Here is a 17,700-nt window from a genome sequence, read left to right on the forward strand (position 1 = left end):
ATCTCACCTACTATCAGGGTATGTTGAGAGGTCGGAGGTGGGGTACACACATCCAAGCCGAAAACTACCGATCCCAACCTTGCAAGCCTCCCACTCAGCTACAGTCGATGTACAGGAACTACATGCAGTCCAGTTCCACTTATATTCCACTGTGATTGGCCCAACCCAAATCACAAACGCATCAACCATTTCCACAACTTTCACAATTGATTCGGAAAAAACCACCACCCCCAAGAAATTGAGCACATATAACCAGCAAAATTTCCGCGCTGGTCAAACTCCCAACATCTGCACAGGGCATTCCAAGCGGAAACGCTCTTGGTACAAATTCAGAGTACAACGCCCAGAACCATTTGAATCCCATATACTTGGCACCATCCGTGCACCAAGTACAGTGCCAGTACCACCTGGGACAACATGGGATCTTCGGACACTCTCCCGACACTGGAGTCGCTACATTTCCCGTCGGCACAGCAGTCCATCTCCCAGACGCTCTCGTCACTGCGTCGATCGGCGCTGTCCGTCTCAAACAGACTTCAGTCTATTGAGGATGATGGCGCTTTTGTGCATGAGGTTGCCGAGCACTATGGACTTCCTCTTGTTGCTAATGAACGCTGTGGGAGCTGGTATATCCCGCCAGCTTCGAAGGTTGGTAGTGCTTATTTTAAAAGCACCGATGGGCACACTGGGCAGTGGGATTTTAGCTTTCGTAGGCTGAATCTGCAGTTGTTGCCGCTTGCCAGGGATCATGGGGGGTTAGTATTTATTCTATTCTATTCTTTTCGGGTTTGGTTTATACTGTTCATGGATTACATTCATTCCGTGGACAGTCAACACGATGGACTATAGCCACCCTTAACACTACTCAAGATCTGTCTAAGAACGACAAGCTGACAATATCTTACTATCCCACAGCTGTGTAATAGTCGACTCAACCCGCCGAGGCAAATGTAAGTAAATCCATCCCACCCGATCCCTGCGAAACCCTCGGGGCAAAAAAAGTAACGAACCAACCAACAATTACTGCATTTCACCATGCATACACACAAACATACACCATGCAAGGCCCAATTCTGACGCTGAAAATGATTCCGCCCAGTAATGCCCGACGCCCTATCAAAAACCATCCCAATCTGGAGTGCCGTCCTGAACCGGGCCCTATTCCCATCCGAGACTGCATACCATGCAGTTGCACTGCCGCCTAATTATCTCGGTGCCTCGGAAGAAGCTCAGATTGAGAGTCGGATTGAGGGATTTGTTCATTCGTTGAAGGTATGTACCTGCACATGCACATGCATGTGTTTACATTCCTTGCAATTTATTTCTCCCCTCTTGACTATTCACTATTCGCCTTCATCCAAGGACGATAGTGAACCTAGCATAGAAGTGACAATACGCTTTAACACAAACAAGAACAAAAACAAAAACAAAAACAAGACTACAAAAGTAACTAACAATAACCAACCGCAGTCATTAAAACTCGACCTACCAACCCTCCGCACAGATCTCTCCAAACCAATCCGCATAGCCTGGGCCAACAGATCCTACTACCACCCACCAGACCTCCAGAGAAGCAGCGACTACAACCTTCTAGTGCTATGTTCAGCCTCGAGGCGGGTACATGGCGCCGAAATGTCCGAAGGCGGCTATATCCAAGGTGCTGGCGATGACAGTGAGGGATGGGCGCATGGATTAACACCGCCAGTTTTCTGGGCTAATCATGCTGTGTTGAAGGGGACTGCTGAGGAAGATTTGCCGGATGTTATTGGAAGGCTGGTTGGTGAGTTTAAGTTGGGGAATGCGAGTTCGGAGGTTACTTGTATTGCGCCTACGCGGAATTTGTTTATTGGGGAAGCTGGGGCTGGGGTTGATTTTGAGGGGAGGTTTGATCTTGTTATTGACTGTAATGGGGATGTGGGTTCGGGTGGTGAGGGAGAGGGAGATGGAGAAGGGAATGGGAAGAGGCTTAATCTTGGATGTGCGTCTGGGAAGTTGGGGAGTCGCGATCTAAGGAAGTCGTTGGATAAAGTGCATGAGTTCGTTGGGGCGCGGCTTGGATTGGACTCGTCGCTTTCTTTACTGGTTGTTTGTGAGACTGGGAAGGATCTTTCGGCGGGGACACTGTTGGCGATTATTTGCCTGTTCTTCAATGATGATGGTATGTATGCAATGGCCAGGAGGATGGTTCTCCGGGGTTCAATTCAAACGCTAGATGGATGGAAGGGGAATAAACAGCTAACTACATTTCTTCATAGGTGCCTTCGATGCCTCGTTGAGCAAGCGCGCGATCGGCAAGCAGTTCATTCGACAGCGTCTCGCCTGGCTCGTGTCGTCGAAACATGACGTGAATCCGTCTCGAGCCACACTTCAGTCTGTCAATGCTTTCCTGATGCAGCCGCCAGATTATTGAACATGGATCAATGTGACTGTCCATGGTACCAATTGGTCCTGTCCGGCCGGCGTAAGAGCTTGGGTCGTTAATGGCAGTGCTTTGGAGCTTGCTCATTCGTTGTCAACGGCCTCCACGATGGCGCCTGCGCTGCCCTGGTCCAGGGAATCCAACACAAACATATCGTCTGCGCTGAGGTCAAAGTCAAACACATTCGCGTTGGCGACAATTCGCTCTGGGTTGTCGGTCTTGGGGAGGGGGACCCATCCCTTCTGCAGCGCATAGCGGATCAAGATCTGCTGAGTTGGTCGGTTGTGTTTCTTTGCGATATCCACAAGTGTGGGATCATTGGCCTTGTAGTTTCGCACAATGGGCGAGTAGGCCTCGACGACAATGCCATTCTTCTGGCAGTATTCATCAATGACACGCTGCTGGGACCACGGGTGGAGCTGCAAAAATAGACAGATTAGCAACAGCAACATATCACCCTAGACAGCCATAGAATCAACGAACCTCAATCTGATTCACATGCGGCGGCCAAACCTGAGCATATGACCGCATTTCCTCGATGTGCCCAACACCGAAGTTACTAACACCAATGCTCTTGGTCTTCCCCTCAAAGAACAGCTTCTCAAGCGCCTGCCACAAAAGCTTGCGGCCGGCCGATCCCGAGCTGGAAGAGTGGATCAAGAACAAATCAACATATCCATCCGCACCACTAATCTTGTGCACAGAAGCAAGCAGTTTATCGTAGGTAGCCTCAACCGAGGCAGCGGGGCTGAGGATCTTAGTGGTGACGAAAACCTGCTCCCGGGGCACGGTGGAAGTGCGCAAAGCCTCTCCAACTTCAGCCTCGTTGGCGTAAAACTGTGCCGTGTCGATGTGTCGGTATCCGGCTTCCAATGCCTTCAGGCAGGATTTCACGCAGACGTCGGTTGGCGAGCGGTAGACGCCGAAGCCGAGGCGGGGAATGCGCGCGCTCGTGTTGGGGAGGGGGAGCGTGTCGGTGATCTTGAATGAGGCCGACATTTTGAATAGAGAGGTGATTTGCGAAAGGGAAGTGTGTCTGGAGCTGGGAGCTGGGAATAATACGTTAGGGAATCTTCATCGCCCCGCTTTGCGAAATGAGGTCATCTGGGATGACTAAAAGATCTAACACCATCGCGAAGTTTTGTCGACTTTTCACTATTGCGCCATTTTAGGGGCCTTTCTTTCTTTCTATTGATAATTGGGCTTTTCTAGTCTTTTCTGACAGATTTGTCGCTCGGCTTGTTGGAGTCATCCCCTTGATGTGACACATAGTTTAGCGCTAACTCTTTACAAGCCCAACTTCATAACCGAATGACCAGCCAAAGCCAGAGAAACGGTTTACAGGCTATAATTGTACACAGTTCCCATATTTTATATCTAAAGCGCCCTAGAAAGTAACTGGCAGGAGCAAGCCAAACACCCTCTGGCGCTAGTGTCCATATCCATGGATACCTCTGAGCGGATATCTACTTGCGTGTGGGTTGATAGAGAAGAACCTTGGTAGGCAGATCAAAAATATCACATGGTGGTAGAACTGTATGATTACCCAAGTTTGAATATCAGACTAGCAGCAAAAGAATCATGGATATCTCGACACTCCCTCTTGGTCAACCAAGCCCTACAATAGACCTGGCTTACTATACTACCTCCCATAGAGACAGCTCTTACTCAAATCTCTCAGTGGAGCCTGCAGACAGACCAACAACTTCACAACATTGTAAGAGAACTACCTTGTAATATACCCCAGGTGGAATCGGGAAATCAGATGTTGTACCAATCTAGACCCTCGGCTGTGGTTCCGTAAGGTATGGGCCCAAGCCCAATAGTGACTCTCCTTACTTTACTGATGAGATCATGGTCTTGTGAGATCCCAAAGCCTATGCTTATCCCTGTAGTTTAGTGGCTGTCGAGGACCATGCTCTTGTAGATATCAACACTTATGAAACCTCTTCATAAGTCCTCTTTTATCTAGCCAAGTCAACCAAAAGGTCAAAAAGGAGAGAAAAGGAGGCCAGACTAGCAACAAAATAGATGAGGAGTAATTATAGACGTCTATACTTAGAAGCCGAAGAAAAAGTGGGTCGCAAGGGGTGCATTGCATCTTCAAATATTGTCAAGTCAAAACGTCTCCTGTTAGAAATTCAACTTCTACATTCCTATTCTCGACGTTGAGTCCAAAAGATAAAAAAGGCGTTGCTGGGGTGACTCTTCAACTCCGACGTGCGGAAATCAGCACCCCACCCGACATTGCCCCCTTTGTGCTCCATTTGATCTCCAGCCCAAATCGGAAACCAAGCCTGATCGTCCTCTCCTCAACCCTGATCGCTGTCACCGCCAGACTATCACTAATTGCCATTCGGCCCTGAATGTCTCGTGAAAGATGTTGACGGTCGAGAAGCAGTGGATTAATGTGCAGCAGAAGACCTTCACCAAATGGTAACTGCGCAACCCCTCATTGTCATGCAAGGCTGACCCAGATTAGGCTGAATGACAAGCTGAAGGCACGGAGCTTGGCCATTGACGACCTGGTCACTGATCTCTCCGATGGCGTATGTTCCTCGAGTCCCCCACCGAAGCCAAGTCACTGATCGCATAACCTCTAGGTCATTCTCATTCACCTCCTCGAGATCCTTGGAGGGGAGTCACTAGGTCGATATGCATCCAAACCGAAACTTCGCGTACAAAGATTCGAAAATGTGAACAAAAGTCTCGATTTCATCAAGGGGAGGAGGATCCAGATGACGAATATCGGAGCCGAGGATATTGTGGATGGGAATCAGAAGATCATTCTGGGGTTGATCTGGACCCTGATTTTGCGATTCACCATCAGTGACATCAACGAGGAGGGCATGACCGCAAAGGAGGGTCTGCTGCTATGGTGTCAACGGAAGACGGCATGCTACGATGATGTCGAGGTTCGCGACTTCTCATCTAGCTGGAACAACGGCTTGGCCTTTTGCGCTCTCCTCGATATCCACCGACCTGACCTGATCGACTATGACTCGCTGGATAAGAGCGACCACCGTGGGAATATGAAGCTGGCCTTCGAGATCGCATCCAACGAAATCGGTATTCCAGACCTGCTAGACGTGGACGATGTGTGTGACGTGCCCAGACCCGATGAACGCTCCCTCATGACCTATATCGCCTATTGGTTCCATGCTTTTTCGCAGCTAGAGAGAGTTGAGAACGCTGGGCGACGAGTGGAGAAGTTTGTCAATAATATGCACGGTGCATGGGATATGCAGAACTCATATGAGCGCCGGGTAAAGGAATTGCTGCGACTGATCCGCGGCCAGCGCGAACACTGGAAAACCGCCTCCTTCGAGGGAACCTACAAGGATGCCAAGGAACAGGCACACCAATTCTCACTGTACAAGCGGAATGAGAAGCGCCAATGGGTGGCTGAAAAATCCGACCTAGCTGCTTTGCTAGGCAACATCAAAACCAAACTAGGCACATATCGACTGCGCCCTTATGACCCACCTCAAGAGTTGAGTCCGGAAAACTGCGACAGGGAGTGGGAGATTCTTACTCGAGATGAGCATGAGCGCAGTCAGCTTATTAACGAGACAATTCGTGATATCAAGAACCAGCTGCGCCGCTCTTTCGCCGACAAAGCAAATGACTTTGCGTTGACCTTGAAGACCTTATCGTTGGCTATATCTGGACTGGATGGCGACGTTGAAGACCAGCTAGATCACGTAAAGAGGTTAAATGACAACTTGCCACCCCTTGACGCTTTCCTCGACACTATTGCAGAGCTAGATGAGCAGTGTGCCGAGGCTAACATCGAAGAAAATGATTTCACTACATACACGCTGGACGAGCTTGCATATGAGCTCAGTCTTGTCAAGTCCAGCATTTCAAAGAAGCTGGCTTTCCTTGATAACCAGATGGTTGCTCGTAACATGACCAACCTGACACCCATTCAGCTGGAGGAGTTCGAGTCGGTATTCCGCCATTTCGACCGCGATTCCTCCAACACGCTCCAGGAACTCGAGTTCTCTGCAGCATTGGCCAGCCTGGGTCTGGTCTATGATGAAGAGGAGATGCACCAAGTGTACGTTGAGGTGTGTGGGGCCAACCGTCTATCACAAAATGCCGGAGTGAGCTTTGAACAGTTCATTCGGTTTATGGTCAGCGTGACAGAGGATCAAAACACTGCCGAGCAGGTCTTCCAGAGTTTCAAGGAAGTAGCCGATGGCAAGGTACGTAGCACATGCGACATATTTTGTTTCATTGCTAACATTAATCACAGCCTTATGTCACTGAACTTGACCTCCGACACTCACTCATCCCAGATGAGGTTATCGAGCATTTGGTCAAGACAATGCCAACGCACGATGGACCTGATCTCCTCGAGGACAGAGAGTTGGCCAAGTACGATTATATTAGTTTCATGGAGAAAATGAGAGAAGAAGGCAAAAAGAATGGGAGCGAACAGTAAGGGGTGTATCATTGTGGTTCTTCGCACAGCATTGCCGGTGATTCTTGGGTGATTCTAGGGGATTTCGCACTGATTTGGTGTTGCTGTGTTTCTGGTGTTTCAGGGAGGATTCATGCTATCTTTGAACCCCGGCTCCCTCCCTCGTTTTTTTCTTGTCATGCATCCAGGGTTACGTGGTTGTTCTTGCATATTGTGTTTGTGTATGCTTTTCTGTAATGCTCAGGATACCATAAGATGATTATGATAACTCAATTCTATTCCAGTAGAATAGACCTGAATAGCCCTAAAAGTCAGTAGAAAGTTGTGGCGACAATGGAAGCTCGGTCGATCCTGCCTGTCACGTGCCAGGCCTCCCCAGATCAGATCATCGGAGCTGATGAGAGTGATCTCTATCCGCCTCATCTCCCTTCAATCCTTTACCTACGCGACCAGGACTGAATTATCCGATTCTTTCCGGTCTAATACCATTTTCTAACCGATCAATTGCGTTTCCTGCAATATCTCTCAAGATGGACCGCAGCCTGGACGAGATCATCGCTGAAGACACGGTAAGGCACCAGGAGTGAATCAACTAAGCCTTGTCACCGACCCTTTACTAACAGCCACCATTGCAGCGCAACCCCGGTCGCCCCTCTGGTGGCCGCCGCAACAACAACCCGGGCCGTCGTCGTGACCGTGATGGCGTTAGAAAGGTACTTGACCTGAAACTGCGGCTCTGCTCCGACGACATCTATACTAACTTCGTTGATATCTAGGTCCGCCCTCCTCTTCCTCCTGCGAATTCTCCTCTTGCCCCGTGAAGTCGTGGCCAGTCCTGGATTGTCAGAGACTCGTTCGCGAACAATCCACGGCAAAACACATGGAATAGAACTTTTGCACGGTACCTCTTCTGACTTGGAGCTAACATTCCGTCTTTCGAATAACAACAGCCATACACTCAAGACCGCGTTGACTTGAACCTGTGATTATACCCCCCGGATAGTGAGATGTGGACAACACTGACGAGTCTGTTATCTAGCGACTGGGTTCATGATAAGTTCGACGATGACCGATGTATGTTTCTTGTTCGCGACGTTATTGGAGTTTCTCTAACAGCTTTTATAGCCCGCCCTTCCCATGTCTCCCGCCGAGGCCGTGATGGACCCGGCTCTGACCGGTATGGAACCTGCCCACGTCAACTTGCTCGACCATGCTGATTGAATAATTAGCACCTCCACATTGACCAAAGTCCGTGTGGAAAACCTCCACTACGACATTACCCAGGCCGACCTTGAGGTGAGTCTTTGAGCCAGTTTATACCAAGCGTATAGAACAGTTCTAACAAGTTTAACCGCTCAGGATCTCTTCGGCCGCATTGGACCCGTTTCTGACCTCTCTCTTTCTTACGACCGCGCTGGACGCTCCGAAGGCGTCGCTCACATCACATACGCCCGCCTGAAGGATGCGCACACCTCAATCCAAGAGTTCGACGGTGCCAATGCCAAAGGCCAGCCAATTCGTCTTTCCCTCGTTCCCGGCCGCCGAGAGCGCAACCCGTTCGATAGTGTGCAGCACCCCAAGTCCAGCCTCTTTGACCGCGTGGAGCGTCCCCGTGATGGCCGCAGCTTGAGCCCCCGATCCGACGACGAGGGTGGCCGACGCCGTCGTGGTGGTGGCCGTCACCGCAGCGATGTCACCAAGCCTGCCCCTGAACACATTGACCGCTATGTCCCCGGCGAGCACTCTCAGCGCTCTGGACGTTCCCCTCGCCGGAATGGAGGAGGCCGACGCAACGGGCGGGAACCCCGCTCTCAACCCACCGATGGATCGAACCGTCGCTCGAACGCTCGCCCTCGCAAGACCCAGGAAGAGCTGGACCAAGAGATGGAGGACTACTGGGGTACTGCCGGTGGTGGCGACCAAGAGGCTGCCCCTGTTCAGGATGCCCCCCAGCAAGCTGCTCCGGCTACCAGCGCACCTGTCGCCGACCACGATATCGACATGATCGAGTAAATGTCACCATTCCAACTTACCAGGAGATATGGCTCATGTATGCCGTTCGGTTATTCGAAGCCTTCATCACCAACATCCCGTCAACCTTTTCAAGATAATCGAGATCACTCGACATTGTTTCCACTCTTCCTTCTGGCGTCAATGTTTGTACGGACCCGGCCTAGAATTCTGTACTTTACTTAACCACGAAATTGTAATTTGGGTTCTTTCGCACATCCGGCTTGTTCTTGTTGTTGCTCTTGCTGTTTCCTTTCTATCCCATGCGCGGGCGAAATGGGAGGTCTCAAATATCTTATGGCTATGTCCACGCTAGAGACCAGAATGCACATCTATACATCAAGCTTTTGCTCTAGGCACCTCGCATACCTCCTGCATTTCTACGTTCCTACATGTACATCGAGAACATGGAATTCGTTCGTATCGAGTGTCAAAATTCAGGACATGGATCGGCACAGATCGATAAGAATAAACTAGTCAAAAAGCCGCCGCCAGTTATGGATAATGAAGCCGGTAAAGGCTAAGGAAGACATGAGCTCCCCTAATTTCTTCTGTACACTGTAACAAAGATGATGGTGATGACGGGGAGTCCCTGCATCACCTCCACAAGCCGTAAGGCTCGCGGCACGCTTTCCAGAGCTTGACGGTACCATCCTCACTACCAGTTCCGTAGAGCTTTCCATCAGGCGAGAAGCTAACCGACCAAATAGGTCCATGGTGACCCTTTTGAACCTCTGCAAAAGAAAGTAAGATTAGCACAAAATCAACATCCCAAAGCGACACCCAAAAGAAAAAGAAAAAGAAACATACCAAGCTCTTCATCCGTGTTCAAATCATAAACCCGCGCCCAGGTATCATTAGCACTACCAGTAACAAGCCGGGCAGACTCGCTATTGACAGCAGCACTCGCAACATCATACCCAAAATCAACCTTCTTAAGCAACCGCCCAGGTTGCACCCCATCAAACAAATAAACACTCTTCCCAGCAGCAACAGTCAAAATACCAGAGTCATTAGGCCGCGTAGCAAGACTATTCAACTCGCACGTCCCAATCGGCCCGTCAACTGCATACTCCACAACAGGATGGCGGGATCGCAAATCCCACCAGCGGATCTTGCGGTCCTCCGCGGCCGTCGTGACGACATTGTAGTCCTGGTTCCAGACAATGGACTTGATCGTGCCGCCGTGAACGCCGGCTCCGATCTCGTAGCTTGCTACCCCGTTCTCGGTTGCCGGGTTTGCGTTTGAAGGTGGGGGTGGTGGTGTTGAGGCGTTGCTGCCCGAACTACCACCGCCGCCGCTGCGCGTTAGATCGAAGATTCGGAGTTTCTTCTCTGCGCCGCCTGTTGCTAGGACTTGTGGGTTGGCTTGGATTGGGAATGCTACTGCTCGCACGATGTGTGCGTGTTGCAGAGTGTGCAGGCATTCGCCTGTGTAGGTATCCCAGACTTTGCTGGTGGTGGGAAGAGGGTGTGTTAGTATATGGTGTGTCTTGGGGGATGTTGAGGTGGCTTACGCTGAGAAGTCGGCTGCTGCTGTGGCTGAGATGGCTGCGTCGGCTGAGAGTCTGGCTTGCCATACTGCGCCTTTGTGGCCGAGGAATGTCCCAATCCTGGATTTTGATTAGTTGGTGGGGCTTTTGGAGGTATCGTGCAGCGTACCAGTCGCCGGTTATGCCATCCCGGAGCATAGGGTTATTATCTAGAATAGATTAGTCATGGCGGCAGTGGTTGGCATTTGTTAATGTTCCATACCTTTGCATGAGGAGATAAAGTAGTACTGTTCATCTTCGACAGTTGAAGAGAAGCTCAAATGCGTCACTGGACGAGAATGTCCGTGGCAAGTCAGAGGGACTACCTTGGGGATATCTGTGGCAGACAATCAGTAAACATACAAGGTAGTCGATGTTGATATTAATCAACGCACACCACTCACCGGAAGTCATTTTGTTGGTGTGGAGACAGGTCCCCGTAGGTTTCAGTGGTTTTGATGTTAGGTATTACAGGGCCAATCACAGATCAGATTCACGATGCGCGTTAGCTTCAAAAACCGAGTGGCTGATATCAAGTACAAGTCCAGGAGGAAGACCCAGAGAAGGTTGGATATGTCTTAAGGAAAGTACATAGGAGATTCGTCACGTTCGTCAAGTCATCAGACGTGGGGTCGAGGTGCAGAAAGGATCGAAGAAGAGTGAGAAGAGTGAGATATGAGGCTTCCAGACACCTCAAAAGGAGAGCAGGCCCCGGGGAAACAGCAACAACAGTTTGGTAGATGTAGATGGAATATCGAATTTCAATTTCCAACAATAACGGGCAATCCCCATTAGGTAAGGCGCTAGTCCCAGTCGGGTATAATTGAAGTAACACGTGAGGCGTATAGTTGGACGACTTAACCTCGTCTCTGAGCGTCTATGGAGCGGAAATTATATGTTGCGCTTGCATTGGATGCGCAAATGTGATGGGCTGCTTTCACCGCTAATTCACTCGCAATGGGCACGGTCATGGATAAGCAGCTAAACCTCCTTGTTGTGGCGTAGTGGACTCGAGGACCCGATGGGCCCTGGGTTGGGCCACTTAAATACTCTGCTAGTTTCGAGCCAAAGGAGTCACTACGTAGAACCAGGCAAAGCAGATATAGGGCTCCATACAAGACACTATTAATAATCTCAATGCCAACTTGATAAGCTCTCGGCGTTCTAGCAGGTTCCTATGGCGCTACCGCCCACGTGATATGATGCTTTGGCGGGGATCGCCCCAGAACGACTAAAGGACAACAACGGGGAGCTTAAGTGAGTGCTGATTCTGTGATACCCTCAAAAGATTCTTACTCGAACTTCTACCTCTTTCTCCATTTATACCCCCCAAGTTACATGTATGCCTGATTTCAAGCTCTCGGCAACCCTCGAGGGCCACGGCGATGATGTAAGGCTCCTGATCCCGGCGTCTGGCTATGCCATTGATCGCGCATTCGATCCACGCAAAGTACTCACATTCATTTGATTTTGAAATAGGTTCGCGCGGTGGTCTTCCCAAACCCCAATGTCGTGCTCTCCGCTTCTCGAGATGCCACAGTCCGGCTCTGGAAGCTCGTTGCGACTCCTCCCCCCGCATACGATTACACGATCGCTGCACATGGCACAGCCTTCATCAACAGCTTAGCCTATGTCCCCCCCACATCTCAATACCCTGAAGGCCTTGTTCTTTCTGCTGGACAAGATTCCATAATTGAAGCCAGACAGCCGGGCAAAGGGGCCGAGGACAATGCCGATGCTATGCTTCTAGGCCACGGCCATAATGTTTGTGCTCTAGACGTATCCCCGAACGGTAGTTGGGTTGTCAGCGGTAGCTGGGATTCAACTGCACGTCTGTGGAAGGTTGGCAAGTGGGAGTGTGAAGCTGTGCTGGAAGGACACGAGGCGAGCGTCTGGGCTGTGCTGGCCTACGACGATAACACAATCATCACAGGTACATTGGTCTTACGCAACTTTTTGGGAGTCTCATACTGACATTGTTACAGGCTGCGCTGATAAAATGATTCGCATATTCAATACCTCCGGAGCTCTCCTCGGGAGCGTACAGAACTCCAACGACGTCGTTCGGGCCCTGTGCAAGCTTCCAGCGTCGAACCCCACAGGTGCCCAATTTGCATCGGCTAGCAATGATGGCATAATTCGTCTCTACACACTTGAAGGTCAACTCGTCGCATCTCTTCATGGTCATGAGAGCTTCATCTACTCGCTTGCTGCGCTCCCGTCGGGTGAACTGGTGAGCTCAAGTGAAGATCGCACCGTGAAGATTTGGAGCGGGACTCAATGCGTGCAAACCATCACCCATCCTGCGATCTCGGTGTGGAGTGTTGCAGCCTGCAGTCAGACGGGTGATATCGTCACCGGTGCTAGTGACCGCATTGCCCGTGTCTTCAGCCGAAGCCCAGACCGCCACGCAGCCCCGGAGGCTGTAAATCTTTTTGATCAGGCTGTTAAGGAGTCATCTATCCCGGCGCAGCAGGTTGGCCAGATTAATAAGGAAGAGCTACCGGGCCCAAAGTTCCTGAAAGAAAAGTCTGGCACCAAAGAGGGTCAAGTTCAGATGATCAGAGAAAATGATGGCAGTGTTACCGCCCACACCTGGTCATCCGCATCACAAGAGTGGATTGCCGTTGGAACGGTGGTGGACTCAGCTGGAAGCAGTGGGCGGAAGACCGAATACCATGGACAGGATTATGACTACGTCTTTGATGTCGATATTGAGGACGGCAAGCCTCCGTTGAAGCTACCATACAACGCCTCGCAGAACCCATACGAGGCTGCCACTAAGTTTATTGGAGATAACGAGCTTCCTATGACCTACCTCGACCAGGTTGCGAACTTCATCACCCAGAACACCCAAGGCGCCACGATTGGACAATCAGCCCAGGAACCAGAAGGTTCCGACCCTTGGGGATCCGACCGACGATACCGCCCTGGTGACGCATCAGCTGCTGAAGAATCCCAACCCCTGCTCCCGAGCCGCGACCCAAGGTGCTCCCGCAGAAAACTTACCTCTCGATTCGCTCAGCAAACCTCAAAGTAATTACGAAGAAGTTGCAGGAGTTGAACGATAAGCTCGTTTCTGATGGATCAAAGGATACGGCCTTGAGCCCCTCAGAGGTGGAAACCGTTGTTGCCATGTGCGGTCAATTGGAATCATCCCAGCAGCTTAAGGACTCACCCGAGGTCGAGTCTGGGATACCATTGATTCTCAAGATTGTTACTACCTGGCCTGCCGCCAACCGACTCCCTGGACTTGATATTCTTCGTCTCCTAGCGGCCGCTTCACCGCTCACAGCAGCGGCCGAGTACGCGGACGAGAACGTTGTGTCAGCGGTCATCTCTAGCGGTGTCTTTGAATCTCCTCTTAATGTCAACAACGCCATGCTTGCCATGCGGACATTTGCAAACCTGTTCGAGACCCCTGCTGGCCGCGAACTGGCCATGAGCTCCTTCGACCAGATCCTGGCTGGAGTCAAGTCGGCCCTGGTCAACAGCGGAACCTCGCCAAACCGCAACCTCATCATCGCCATCACGACGCTGTACATCAACTTTGCGGTTTACCTTGTCTCTGAGGGCAGGAATCATACCCCAGAATCGGCTGAACGGGGTCTCATCCTTCTCGAGGAACTGAACAAGATCTTTGCCGGAGAGAAGGATTCAGAAGCGGTCTACCGAGCACTCGTTTCGCTCGGCACACTTGTCGCCGCTCTCGGAGAGGAGGTCAAGACTGCCGCCAAGGAAATCTACGAGATTGAAGGTGTGCTCGCCAGACTCTCAGCATCCGGTCCAGGAAGGGAGCCCCGCATCAAAGGTATCATTGGCGAGATTCGGGAGACACTCTAAGAGCGGGATGTCTTACAAGCATTCAGTGCATGTGTGCATAGATGAGAGATACATTACTTCCTAACGACGACAACGCAATTCCCAGGAAATCAATTATCACGTATCATTTCATTCTATTCCATTCCATTTCATTCAGCAGTAGCCCTACATCCTACTAACAACCCGTAACGGTAATAACCTGAAACTTACAACTTCCCCTCAGCATCAACCCCGACCTCCAAAACCTGCTCAACACCCTGATACCCCGGCAAATCAAGCCCATACTTGTCAGCTAGTCCCCTCGTCAAAAACCTCCCCCCAATAAAATGCCGTCCCCGATAAAACTGCACACAAGGCTTCGGCGCAGTCAAACTAATAAGCGAACCAGGCATGAACTTCGCACCGGGACCCTCCTTCGGCGGCCCACTCTGGATATCCCACGAACTGGGCGCATCAACGCTTAGCACGGGCACGCTGGCGGATTCAATCTGTGAGACGATATCACCGAATGGTTCGCGTAGTGGTCCGCCGAAGGAGAAGCCGAAGATTGAATCGACTAGGAAGTCTGTTTGCTGCAGGGCTGGGGGGAAGTCGGTTATGAATGGGATGAACAGGTTTTGGAGTTGGGTTTTCAGGCGCTGGGGTTAAGTTTTGTTAGATTAGGGGTTTGGGGTTTGGTGGATTGATTGGAATGGATTCGACGTACTTCGTAGAGTTCGTTTTTGCCTTGTTTTGGGTAGTATACTGATGGGTTGTAGCCGAAGTGTGCTAGGTGGCGCGCTGCTACGAGGCCATCTCCTCCTGTGGGGTGTGTTAGATTGTGGATTATGGGTTTGATCTTGGGCTTTGGGTTTGTATAGAAGTAGGCTTACCATTGTTACCTGGTCCGCAGACGACCAGGATGTTTTTGCCTGCGCTTGGAGGGTGGACTTTCCATACTAATTGCTCATATATCAGTATATCGATTGGTGTGGTTTGAGCTTGTTGGAGGTTACCGGCTTGTGCGACAGAGAGCCCTGCTAGTTCCATCAACTGGTCTAGAGACCAGCCACCGACCTCCATCAGGTCTTTGTCCAGGGCAGCAGCATCCTTAGATGAGATTGCCTGGTTGGAGATAGAGCCGTGAGCTTCTATGTGTTGGTTGTAGGTCTATCAAATAACTATACCTTCAACGACATTGTTGCTGATTTACTGTAGTGCCGAATAGGTTTAGAAAGACAGATCCGCTTGAATGTAGAGCGTAACATACAAATATGATGACAAAGAAGTCAGTACCCAAATCAATCGAGTGAAACAGTTAAAGAGAGAGAAAGCATGCATCACCTCAGAGGTAGATCTACAGGTCTTCGCATTACATCACCACGCTAATCCCCATTAGGCCAACCCGGAACAACTATTCCTCCGGAACATCCAGAACTTTTGTGGAGGACATCGCGACCAAAAGAACTGTCTCGCGCGCTCATTGCAAAAGAATCGCATAACCAACACAATGGTTCTCCGGATCAGACTTGCTCGCTTTGGCAACAAGCACAATCCCTTCTACAACATCGTCGTCGCACAAGCCCGGTACGTGCCCATATTTTCCTCCCCTGTCAACGGCCGAGTATCCCGACCACACGGCCAGCGCAAGACTACAGCATTGCCAGGTGGAATACAATCAAGATATACCATGGAAACAGCGTCCAGAACTACAACTGACTCTTGTTTGAACAGCTCCGCCCGTGGCGCCAAGCCCCTCGAAGTCATCGGCACCTACAACCCCATCCCGAAACGTCCCACGAACTTGTACAATGAGAATGCCAATGCTCGCCCATACAAGGAGGTAGCTCTTGACCGCTCGCGCGCACAGTACTGGCTCGGTGTTGGGGCGCAGCCTAGTGATCCTGTCTGGAAGCTGTTGGGCATGGTAAGCCAGATTCCACTCTTTCAAAGCGGTGACGGGTGTTCGAGGATGATGAGTATACACGGCTGTTGCTATTGTCGGTTCCATCATTCTCAGGTCATACCGTTCCACACGATCACGCCGTCATTCTTAGGTGTTGGACGGGTGCTAACTATGAATGTGTTTTTTAGGGTGGCCTCGTGGTTCCTAAACCTAGTACCTTCCACAAGGCCTGATTTCTCGATGTGTGTGTGACTGTTCAAGGCGGTCTGACTGGGTACCGCCGTCACCCTGAATTCCTTGCTGTTGTTCGAGTCATATCTAGCTTTCTCGCATTCTTAGGGCTTCGGCCGAGCGGGGCCGTTATGACATGGGAAGATCGTTCCCTGGGAGGAATCAGTGGACTAGTGGTGAGAGGGTCAGTTCTCTGTTTTATTTTGATCGTGTTGGCATTTTTGGCGTTTATTGAGTTGCCTGGGAACATCTCTGTATATTATGGCAGCCTAGCTGCGTTGGCTCTAAATCGAGCATGAAATTCTACAACTTCACTGTCAGGAATGTGGTAGTCAACATGACTACTTTGTGCTCCGTACTCCCCTACCTCGGTATCTACTAGGCACCGACCTGGTACCTATTTAGCTAGCGGCTTAGCAAGTGTAATAAGCCTCAGGTTACGCGTAGACCAAGGTTTTAAAGTGCGGTATTTACGCCAGGTCAGACCAAGACATTCCCATAAGAAAATCTTAATGTAGAGTAGATGCAGTTCTGTTGACGCGCTTATGACCGCTCCAGGCACTAAGATCAGCCAAGCGATGTCTTCTCTCCACGGCCCAACCATACGAGATATCGCCCCCTCGATAACGTCGAGTCATTTCCCCGTGGCAGCCAATCCCATGTGTTGCCAGGGTTCACCCCGTGGCAATTGGTCCGCTGTGGAGGATCGTCGAGTTTTGACTTTCTTTGGACCTGACTTGTAGATTCTGGTTTGGACGGGATATGCAAGTGCGTTATTGTCTTATAAAGTGCTTGACGTATAGGCTTGAGGGATAGGCTTGATTTATAGGCCGGGATGTAATAGAGTCTGACCTATGTATACAGTATGTATTCATGCTTTGCTTTGTTCCCGGTAGATACCCCCTGTATAGTATATCTTTCGATAGAGCCCCAAACGTTGTAGAGCTGAGGGCAAGCCACATGGAACATTCAAACATGCATACATTCTAGAAAAGCAGAGACTCCATCTACTAAGGCCCACTACTAGGGGAACTATAAAGGGAAACATCTTCACATTCCATTCGGGACACGCACTTGGATCACTGCAAGCGGACAAGTTACAGGGTCACGTTGTAAAACAGTGACGACGTACTGTCATCTACTCTGTGGTACTTATGGTAGTATGGGGATCTACGTAGTACCACATGTACTCCTGCTGTCACATACCGGTTCCCCAATGAGTCGCGTCGTGAGAGCAGATCCATGGATCTGGCACCTGTGGACTGCACTCGACCGTTCCGGACTTCTTTTCTCTCCCCCCCTTCTTCCTCCCCCTGCTCCCTCCCCCCCCTCCTCTTGCATTCTCCATCCATCTTTATTCTCTGTCGCCTTG

General features: G+C 50.5%; 10 protein-coding genes across 10 annotated transcripts; 6 read left to right on the top strand and 4 right to left on the bottom strand.

The window, feature by feature from the left end:
* Positions 1-417: 417 nt before the first annotated feature.
* On the top strand, positions 418-2,410 carry N7446_009636 (initiator tRNA phosphoribosyl transferase family protein; the record flags this gene model as incomplete). Its single annotated transcript, XM_058518381.1, has 5 exons — positions 418-755; positions 916-950; positions 1,100-1,272; positions 1,471-2,158; positions 2,256-2,410. 5 exons carry the CDS (start codon positions 418-420, stop codon positions 2,408-2,410), a joined length of 1,389 nt encoding a protein of 462 aa, XP_058369169.1.
* A 92-nt stretch (positions 2,411-2,502) lies between these two features.
* On the bottom strand, positions 2,503-3,418 carry N7446_009637 (aldo/keto reductase family protein; the record flags this gene model as incomplete). The annotated part of the gene is made up of 2 exons (XM_058518382.1): positions 2,503-2,838; positions 2,903-3,418. 2 exons carry the CDS (start codon positions 3,416-3,418, stop codon positions 2,503-2,505), a joined length of 852 nt encoding a protein of 283 aa, XP_058369170.1.
* Positions 3,419-4,799: 1,381 nt separating this feature from the next.
* Positions 4,800-6,869, top strand: N7446_009638 (alpha-actinin, sarcomeric (f-actin cross linking protein); the record flags this gene model as incomplete). The annotated part of the gene is made up of 4 exons (XM_058518383.1): positions 4,800-4,855; positions 4,902-4,968; positions 5,023-6,630; positions 6,681-6,869. 4 exons carry the CDS (start codon positions 4,800-4,802, stop codon positions 6,867-6,869), a joined length of 1,920 nt encoding a protein of 639 aa, XP_058369171.1.
* A 509-nt stretch (positions 6,870-7,378) lies between these two features.
* Positions 7,379-8,861, top strand: N7446_009639 (putative RNA binding protein; the record flags this gene model as incomplete). Its single annotated transcript, XM_058518384.1, has 7 exons — positions 7,379-7,417; positions 7,484-7,561; positions 7,799-7,830; positions 7,888-7,922; positions 7,974-8,025; positions 8,078-8,144; positions 8,208-8,861. The coding sequence occupies 7 exons, from the start codon at positions 7,379-7,381 to the stop codon at positions 8,859-8,861; spliced, it is 957 nt and encodes a 318-aa protein (XP_058369172.1).
* Positions 8,862-9,455: 594 nt separating this feature from the next.
* On the bottom strand, positions 9,456-10,804 carry N7446_009640 (WD40 repeat domain-containing protein; the record flags this gene model as incomplete). Its single annotated transcript, XM_058518385.1, has 6 exons — positions 9,456-9,592; positions 9,669-10,312; positions 10,376-10,471; positions 10,521-10,560; positions 10,614-10,727; positions 10,795-10,804. The coding sequence occupies 6 exons, from the start codon at positions 10,802-10,804 to the stop codon at positions 9,456-9,458; spliced, it is 1,041 nt and encodes a 346-aa protein (XP_058369173.1).
* A 928-nt stretch (positions 10,805-11,732) lies between these two features.
* Positions 11,733-13,430, top strand: N7446_009641 (uncharacterized protein; the record flags this gene model as incomplete). Its single annotated transcript, XM_058518386.1, has 3 exons — positions 11,733-11,780; positions 11,870-12,323; positions 12,376-13,430. The coding sequence occupies 3 exons, from the start codon at positions 11,733-11,735 to the stop codon at positions 13,428-13,430; spliced, it is 1,557 nt and encodes a 518-aa protein (XP_058369174.1).
* Positions 13,431-13,525: 95 nt separating this feature from the next.
* On the top strand, positions 13,526-14,233 carry N7446_009642 (uncharacterized protein; the record flags this gene model as incomplete). The annotated part of the gene is made up of 1 exon (XM_058518387.1): positions 13,526-14,233. The coding sequence occupies one exon, from the start codon at positions 13,526-13,528 to the stop codon at positions 14,231-14,233; it is 708 nt and encodes a 235-aa protein (XP_058369175.1).
* A 185-nt stretch (positions 14,234-14,418) lies between these two features.
* Positions 14,419-15,390, bottom strand: N7446_009643 (NADHX epimerase; the record flags this gene model as incomplete). Its single annotated transcript, XM_058518388.1, has 5 exons — positions 14,419-14,850; positions 14,919-15,013; positions 15,085-15,150; positions 15,208-15,316; positions 15,379-15,390. 5 exons carry the CDS (start codon positions 15,388-15,390, stop codon positions 14,419-14,421), a joined length of 714 nt encoding a protein of 237 aa, XP_058369176.1.
* Positions 15,391-15,701: 311 nt separating this feature from the next.
* Positions 15,702-16,330, top strand: N7446_009644 (mitochondrial 37S ribosomal protein bS16m; the record flags this gene model as incomplete). Its single annotated transcript, XM_058518389.1, has 3 exons — positions 15,702-15,778; positions 15,926-16,118; positions 16,286-16,330. 3 exons carry the CDS (start codon positions 15,702-15,704, stop codon positions 16,328-16,330), a joined length of 315 nt encoding a protein of 104 aa, XP_058369177.1.
* Positions 16,331-17,425: 1,095 nt separating this feature from the next.
* On the bottom strand, positions 17,426-17,680 carry N7446_009645 (uncharacterized protein; the record flags this gene model as incomplete). The annotated part of the gene is made up of 2 exons (XM_058518390.1): positions 17,426-17,471; positions 17,535-17,680. The coding sequence occupies 2 exons, from the start codon at positions 17,678-17,680 to the stop codon at positions 17,426-17,428; spliced, it is 192 nt and encodes a 63-aa protein (XP_058369178.1).
* Between the last annotated feature and the right edge of the window lie 20 nt (positions 17,681-17,700).

This window comes from Penicillium canescens (assembly GCF_028828765.1).
Source record: "Penicillium canescens strain IBT 15451 chromosome Unknown utg000006l_segment0_segment0, whole genome shotgun sequence".
NCBI lineage: Eukaryota > Fungi > Ascomycota > Eurotiomycetes > Eurotiales > Aspergillaceae > Penicillium > Penicillium canescens.